Source organism: Apis laboriosa, unplaced genomic scaffold (assembly GCF_014066325.1).
Source record: "Apis laboriosa isolate Shangri-la unplaced genomic scaffold, ASM1406632v1 scaffold85_cov150, whole genome shotgun sequence".
NCBI classification, from domain to species: Eukaryota; Metazoa; Arthropoda; class Insecta; order Hymenoptera; family Apidae; genus Apis; species Apis laboriosa.
This window is the reverse complement of record NW_025224636.1, coordinates 319,862-328,885: the sequence shown is the minus strand read 5'-3', so window position 1 is coordinate 328,885 and position 9,024 is coordinate 319,862. Positions and strand designations below refer to the sequence as shown.

Below are 9,024 nucleotides of genomic sequence, written 5' to 3'. Positions count from 1 at the left end.
TTCAAATACATTTTCGTTTTGACTTTTAAATATCGCGAAATATCTATTAACTTTTTCATGATATATGTCATTGTTAAATATTTTTTATGGATATGATTTTGAACAATTTCTCTTATTTCTTCTATTTATTCGTAGATTTATAATGTAATTATTTATTTCATAGTTAAAACAAATGTTTTTCCATATTTTCAATAGTTAGATAAATAATTGTATTAAATCAGAAATATTAAATCGTAGAAAATCGCAGAGGGCGTAAGAAACACTTTTTGATGGTCGGTATTTCAGAACATGAAACATGAAATTTTATAAAATGTTTCTCCTATGGTATTAATTTCATCTGGAGTCTTCAAGAGATGGCGCTAATTTCCTAATTTTTCTTTTATCTTTATTTTTTTATTTAATAAATTAGCCTTTATCATTTTTGTATATCATCTTTCGTATTTATTTTATCTTCTTGAATCGATTCTGCAAAGATAAATAAATTAACATTCTGTATTTCTAATGATTTAATAACGATATATTTGTATTTGTTTAAAGTTTGTAATTGTTGCAAAATTCGGTCGAAATATATCTTTAAAATCTATTTTTTCTATATAAATTCTCTTTCTCTTTCTCTCTCGTATTGTCATTTTTGCTCTCTTTTTTTTTTTCTAGACTTTATTTATGCTAATTTCATATTCTGAAATACTATTATAAAGAATTCCTAGGAGGAATTTAACGAGATAAAAATAAAAAATAAAAAATTGTTTCTAGAAACTCTTTGTAGTTTTCTGGTTTTGTTTCTTAATTAATAACAATTAAAAACTATTTTTATTGTTAAAATATCTTTGAGGCATCTACTCATACATGATATTTCCAATTATTTTTGATTGAAAAAATTATTTTTGAATTTAAATATTCTTTTAAAAATTTTTTTATATTTTAAAAATATAAAATTGAAGTTTCTTTAGATAAAAACTTTATTTTATTTCAAATTTTTTCTTAATATAACAATCATCTGAAAATATTTGATTCGTATCAATTTATTCAATTATCGTTTTATCTATGATCAGTGTTTTTAAATTACTTTAAACGGATAATTATATATTATCTTCTGAAATATTTTTTAATGATAATTAATTTTTTTTATTCAATTGGCATAATTTTAAATAAAATCAGCAAAAAATAAACATTATTCAAATGAAATACTGTCATAAAAGTTTTTAAACCTTGGAAAAAACAAGTTCGATTCTATCTATCACTTATTTCATTAATCATAAATTAAATTACCTCATAAATCACTTTATATATTATTTCTAGCTTTCAAAATACATTTTTATTAATTAAAAATTTTTGATAATTCGAGATATTAATCATCATTCTTCTCATTTTTAATATAAATATAAATATAGAAAAATCGAATTTTTTAATAAAATTATGAACTTTAAATAATAATATAATAGAGGAAGGATTAATAAGGATTTAAATGATTGACAAAATAGATATGTAAAAATCAATAAAAATATTTTTTTATTAAAGACAAAGAAGAAAAAAGAAAGAAAAGAGAATTTTATATTACAATATTACAATAACAATTGAATATAATTTGTAAAAATTTTTTTCATATACAAATAATTCTAATCATACAAATTTTTGGTACATTGCGAAATTATCTTTTTTTGTATCGTATTTTATTATACTATACGTTGATAAAAGATTTTTTCTGACGAAAAAAATTCATTTCGATCTATTTTGACGGGAAAATTTTATCGAATGGCACTCGATTGAAAATTTCGTTGTCGATTTTGGTAAAAACTAGACTGAAGGTTTCTTCGTAAGCTGCTTGGAGCTCTTTGAAAAGTAACTCGGAATTTTCATTTATAAAACGATTCATTTGTTCTCCTATAAAAAAATCAAAATATTATATTTAAAACATAATTTAACTTTAATACAAGTGACAGAAAATATTCGATTATCTCCTAAAGTAGAATAGCTTTTTTTTTTAAATTGAGCAAAACAACTTTTTTTTTTATTTAGAAAAATTAAATTATTAATTGATATATAAGAAAAATTTTGAAAAAATTGCAATTCTCAATCATAAAGAAAAATGTCGCTTTTTTATCTGAGTCTGTAATGAAATATTAAATAATACATTTTGTAAATTTTTATCATTAATTGTATATGTATATGTGTTAAAAATTTTTTCGAAATAGTTTAATGCAGAAACAAGGTACAAACGGTAAAAAAATGTATAGATTTTAAAGAGTGATCGAATACTTTCTGCGAAAGGTTGTATGTAAGATCAATATATGTTTAAGTCAAATAAATTATTATGATTAGATTATTAGGTTAGATCAAGTATGTAATAATCGTAATTTATCGATTTATAATCTCCATAAAATTTAAATTAAATTTAACTCATTTTAAATGACAAGTTTTGAAATCTAAACGAACCTTGTATATATAATTTATAAATATAACCAAACCTAATAAAAAATAAAAGCAGAATACTATAAATATTGCCGCTGACATAGAGCTAAAGAAACAAAAACGTTTGTCTAATAATTTTCATGCAACCGTGACTAATCTGACACGAGATCAACGATATTTTATGAACGGTTAATGGTGTAGCAACTAGACGTTGCATTATTCTTCTTTTTATTCAACAGGATGACCTCGTCAGATAACCAAGATTATATTTCTTTTTCACGAGCGGAATAACAATCGTCCTGCACGATTGAAACTCGTATGTAAATAATGTTTCTAATGAGTAACTCTCGCATAATTTTATGTGAAAACATCACGATGCATTTGGAATAAAAATTATTTGATTCATTTGAATTTTTCTATTACGTTCTTTAAATTTTATCATAAACATTTATCGTTTCTCTTATTCCTCTATGTAAAAGTGAAAAAATCAAACGAAGAAAGTATTGATTTTATTTACTAATATCAATCATTGATTCGTTTATATGTTTTAATAATATTTATACAAAATGTTAATATACTCGTGAGACACCTTTAGAAAATCTAGAAGACAAAATAAATACAAGAGTTACATAAAAATGTTAGATTGTATTTAAATTACTTCTGACTTAATAGATCTCAATTTGTGTATATCATAGATTGACACTTTTATATACTAAACTATATTACTTTTATTATTTATTATTACAGCCTTCAGAATTGACTTTTATTATTATAGTTTTCAGGATTAATTTTATAAAGGTGTCTCAGGGATATAAATTTAATAATAATATTGTATATATTATTAAAAATCGGTCAAAGCATTCAGATATTTGTAAATAGAGAGCAATAATTTTTAATAAATACCTAGTTCCTTATTGCCATCGAACAGGTTTTCAAATCTCAACTTCACTTTAGCAGGATTGAATTTCACCGCATGCTTCTTGATTCTCAAGTAAGTTTCTCCGTTCTTTTCGTATTTTTCACAGTGTATCTCGTTGTGTGATTTCAAATCATCTAGATATATTTGAATGAAATAAACGTTTAAGTGATAAATAATCTCAGGTTTTGTCAGCATTTTATTAAAAAAAAAATATATATATATACAATAGAATACAAAATATCAATAGATTAATTTTTAGTTCGAAATAAACTATCGGTTTTTTTGCATCATTAATTTCATCATAAATCACGTTATCTATTTAAATATAATTTTTGTGTCGCATGTCAAATAATATTTCTATCTTACATCGAACACAAAATCAATCTTCTGTCATTTCGTATTCTTCTATATTTGTCACTTTTTAACGAAACATTTACATCTAATCTGTGAATATAGAATATCTATATAACATATTCTTTTTATTTTTATTTGTAGACAGAATAAATCGGCAAAATATTGCAGAAAAGTCTAGAATAACTGTACACGAAGAATCTTATATTCGTCTAATAAAATTGTATCACAAAATTTTAAGAAAAAAAATTAATAAATATACTTACACATAGTTATATTTGATTTTCCCGCTCCTCTGACAGGTAAAAGCAACACTTTTCCTTCGATTTTGTAATCGGCGACGAAATCTACTTGAGGATTGTACGATTCCGATGACAGTAGACATTTATCCCAGTCTATGCTAAAAAGCCAACATTATCATTATTATTATTAACTGAACATTTGTTTTTTGCCAATATTCAATTTATTCGCTATGTTTCAATGTATGATACGTTTGATGATATGATAATTAAAGATTAAGTTTTTTATCGTATATAATTTTGAATCGAAATTAATATTGTAATCAACCAAAATTTTTTATATCTTATGTAAATTTTCTGAGTCTTTGAATTTTTATGACTTATATATGTATATCGTAACTATTTTTTTTTTACATTTATAAATTGTAAATTATACAGATGATTAAGAAAAATTTATTTTTAACATCCAACTTTCGATACCAGCGAGATATTTATATTTTTCTTGTTGCTATATTGGGCATATACCGGTTTTACCCATATTCGAATTTTAATTAGAGTATAAAATAAAGCATGAATATAAAAACATGAAGTTTTCTTAAATCGTTGCATAATATTGTACAGTGACATTTATATTTAATATTATTGAATTATTTTTGCAATGTTATTTTCGTACACATTAATTATTATTATATCATAATAATCAATCTTTGCAAGCAATAAATTGAATAAATTAATCAATCAATTATATGACATTTAATATTGTTAATTCAAATTAAAAATAATAAATTTAATTTATATTTCTTTTGAAAAAATTTGGAAATCAATTAATTTCGAAATTTCAAAAAATTTTCTAACGAACAATGTAACTTACTTGTAATTTTTGATCTCAAGGTTTTTCGTAAGTCCGTATAACTTGATATTTTTATATTCTTGCCTCAAAGTAACCGATCCTTGCGATTCTCCAATTTTCACGCTGTCCACGGCCAATGGTTCAATCGGCAGAATTTTGAAGCTCTTCAAACCTTTGCAAAAAAATATTCTTTTTTAATTTTACATGCTTTTACGCTTTTTGACAATTTCTGCAATAGAAGATACCCCAAACAAAATTTCAAGTAATCAAAAAAGTGAATATATAAAAATTCTTGTTATAATTGTAAGTAGAGTAAAGAAAACGTGTTCTCATGTTCCAATTGCATTTCAATTTTTTCTTTTTTTTTATTTCAAAGATGTAGTGACCATTTTAAATATACCGTATTAGGAAATGTCTGAGTCAACAATGATATGTAAGTAGATGCACAATCATCAAATAGATATTTAAAATAATTGCAACATTAATAGACAAATTCAAATATATTACATTGGATTAAAGTAAGTATATTAAAAAATTTAAATAAATATTAAAGAATTTAATATAACTCAAATTTAAATTTTAAAATATCTTTATTTCGATAGTATCATATTAACGACATTCATAAATAGATACACAAACATTTTAATAAAAATTAATGATACGGCGGTATACGAATTTTATAAATACGCACGTAATTAGAATTACTCGACATCTTCATGAATGGAAATTTCAAGGATATACCGATATTAATGTATAAGTTGAACATTGATTAATATTGAAATATTTTGAAAAACTGTTATTTCTTAAATATTTTGTTTCAAGTTAACAATATTGGTGATCCATGGGTGGGAATGTTTCTAAGTCTTTGCGTGAATTTTTGTCGGGAGCCTAGAAAGCGAAGGGACGGTCGACTCGAGTCAAGGAGAACTTCTGTAAATTACAACGCGTGATTATGCCAGAGAAATTAATGCTAGTTTCGAGGAAACGCAGCATGCATTGCTCTGGTGAAATCAGCGGGGATTCAGTGTGACTTCGTTGTTTAATTTATTTATTTTGATAAGTCGAAAATTGAGAGGAGAAAGAGAGGTTGGAAATTTGATTGGAAATTTGTCGAGAAAGGGTTATATTCTTGGGATTTCTTTTCAGATGAGCTGAAAAGCTGAGACTCCTTGATAAAATAACACTTTGTAGATCTTTGATCTTTGAATTTTTTGATTTTACATTGGAGGATACGTTTCTTTTTAGATTTTTTTGGTTAAAAGAAATTGATAATACATATATTGCTAGCATACATTTGTAGAGAAATAAAATAAAAAGATATTTTGTATAGTATAGTATATATAAAGTATAATTACAAATAGTATATATGTTGAAATATTTTTTCAGACTGTTGAAAAAATATTGATGAGATAGTAAACCAAGTAGATGAGAATCTCTTCGAAGAAATGTGTTATAATTATAAAAATTTGCAATACGTGAAAATTTATTTGGGGCTAAATATATTTCTTCCGTATTTCAATGAAAATTACTATTATTTAGTGAAATATTTAAAGACTTGCATATCCATCAAGATACAGATAAACAACTGTGAAAAAAGTTATATATATAGAAACAAACATTGAAATTTCGCGAATTGAAAAAAAAAGAAATAGAGAATTAAAACGCTAGAAATGTTAGAAATATCCGCGGAAAATTAGTGTTTTATAGTTACTAAAGATATTAGCTTCTCAATGAAAATTATGTTAAAGTGGGCAGTCACGATTGGCCAGATGAAGTGTTTACGTAACTGGACAAATAATGATTATTCAGCATGGTTTTTATGGTTTTGTGCAATAATAGAGATGATTGATGATCAAATAGATTTAGATTTAAATAGTTTACTAGTTTATTGAATAATATTTTCAGCTTAATTAATATTATTAATGAAATTAATGTGCTAACAATAATTTTTTATTATTCTTAATATTAATGCTATAATTAATTGGATCATTGAATATTTTATTGCCAATAATAATAGTTATATCGGACAAAATGACACTTTTTATTCTTTTTGAACGATTGAACGATACGTAATAAATATATATATGTATATTTTAAATATTTGTCAATTAAATTAGGTTTTTGTAAGTCATAAATCTGTCTTTTCATATCGCAATAAAAAAAAAAGAAAGAATCAAATATCAACGAATACTAACGAAAATTTTATATTAAGAAAGAAATAATCGAAAATAAAGATCGAATAAAATAAAAACGTTAATTGATAAATTTGAGAAAAAAAATGAATTGAAATCAAGAACACGGAAATAGATATGAGAATTGAAACTAATCTGCTTTACTTATTTTATAAAGTTGCAATTCTTACCTCCGGCTAATGAAACGACAGCGTCTCTTACAGCTTCGGCGATGCACTGATTATATTCCCTTTGTGGTAGCGATCTGTCGCATATCTTCCAATTATTCGCTATAAGAAAAAAGCAATAAAGAATGTAAGAAAAAGAGGGAGGAAAAATGAAAAAAATGTCGCATGTAAGCATTACGTAAAAAGTTATTGCATTGCAATGGATCCAATAAAGTTCAACACCAGTTACGAAGCTCAGAGTTGACTTTCTCTTTCAGACCTACATGTACCTATGTAATGTATGTGCTCTAATGATTTTTCGATCGATCGTTTCGTGGAAATGAGACGGTTTTCGATTTACCTTTATAATTATGTAACAACTGTTTGTTTATTATCCATTGACATTGACATTTAATGTTTCTTTAGATCCACGTGCAATGGTTTGTACATATTTGTTGAAATAAAATCGTGAAAAATTTTAAGATATATATATATATATATATATAAAAGATATATATCATTGAAATTATAATAAGTGTTATGATATATTTTTAGAATAATATTATATAACATATTTTATAATATTTCATAATGTAACTTTCTCGATAAAAATATATGAAGTATTATATTTTAAAATATGTTATAAATTATATCTTAAAATATATTTTACAAGTGTGTTATAATAAACATTATCAAGATTTTAGTAGATATATGGATTAAAAATATCTGCTATTTTTAATGAATTAATAAATAAGCAAATAAAGTACGAGTAAAATAAATACGTTTAACAAACAATATGTACATTTGCAGAACGCTGTTAGTATAAGAATACATTTGAATATATTTGATTTTGGTTTTACATCTTATTTTAAATCAATTTTTTATTCTATTTTATTTTATTATTAAAATCATCGAAAATATTTTAATTAAAAAATATTTACAATGTTTATTTATCATATTAAAAATTGCATACATTGATTAATAAGCATATACCGAATTTATTTTAATAAAAGATTGTTGTATTGAAATAAGTACAAATCGAATTCGAAAGCAATGTCATATCCTTTAATTAATTTTTATGAAAATGATTTCATTTTAAGATTTTAGATCACGGATAATAATGCAAAGAGCAAACTAGTGATTTTAATAATTTCTAATTCAATTCTGATTATTAGATGAGAAATGAGGATAGAATGACGGTAGGATTTGTTTAAATAAAAAATACTGGAAAAATACTGGATGTTGAACGGACAATTGATAATTTATTTTTAAAAGAAAAAAACATTGAATTGTGCGGAAAATTTGTTATAGTTTCTCGAATCATTAATAAAAGTCATTTTTTTTAATATTATCGAAAGGATCATTTTGATAGCGAAGAGGAATTAATAAAAAAATTATTACACACATACAATTATTACAATCCTAAAAGAGTCAAAGAGTAACCTTCGAAATTTAATTTTGAATATCGACCAATTATTAAAACTAAAAAAAATATAAAAACTACTCACGCAATTCGACAGCAATGGTCATCATCAACATCGTCGTCAAGACGAAAAATCTGATTATTGTTATTTTTCCCATGATAAATTCGATGAACAGTTCACGACTGTTCTTTTCTCCGAATGGAAATTTCTTTGGAGTGTTGAAGGTGAACTGGAAGAAACGGTCATTGATGCAGTCTATTTAAGCAGAAGGATCGCCCCACTACTTACCTGGCCAAGTACTTTACGTATACCTCTCTTCCCATGAAATTATGCAAAAAAATCTTTTAAATGAGCTACAGAGCGAAGATATTGTGGTGGTAGTGAATTAGTTTAATGTACTCGAGATGATTCATTGCGCTGATACTGATGATAAATGGAGATATCGATACCAATTTTATCGATAGAAAATCTGGTATCTTTATATAAAAAAAAAA

The 9,024-nt window shown here is 24.2% G+C and overlaps 1 protein-coding gene across 1 annotated transcript; it reads right to left on the bottom strand.

The window, feature by feature from the left end:
* Positions 1-1,547: 1,547 nt before the first annotated feature.
* LOC122719588 (protein takeout-like) lies at positions 1,548-8,759 on the bottom strand. Its single transcript, XM_043945535.1, has 6 exons — positions 8,615-8,759; positions 7,131-7,229; positions 4,790-4,940; positions 3,946-4,079; positions 3,313-3,462; positions 1,548-1,881 (listed from the first exon to the last, which is right to left on the bottom strand). The coding sequence occupies exons 1-6, from the start codon at positions 8,685-8,687 to the stop codon at positions 1,727-1,729; spliced, it is 762 nt and encodes a 253-aa protein (XP_043801470.1). The 5' UTR covers positions 8,688-8,759; the 3' UTR covers positions 1,548-1,726.
* Positions 8,760-9,024: the final 265 nt, after the last annotated feature.

Bases quoted from the DNA above. Each gene is read 5' to 3' on its own strand.
- LOC122719588 (XM_043945535.1), bottom strand. From the start codon at position 8,687: ATGGGAAAAATAACAATAATCAGATTTTTCGTCTTGACGACGATGTTG. The intron at 7,230-8,614 runs GTGAGTAGTTTT...TTTTTCTTATAG, and splicing joins GACCATTGCTGTCGAATTGC to CGAATAATTGGAAGATATGC. The intron at 3,463-3,945 runs GTAAGTATATTT...AAATATATCTAG, and splicing joins AAAATCAAATATAACTATGT to ATGATTTGAAATCACACAAC.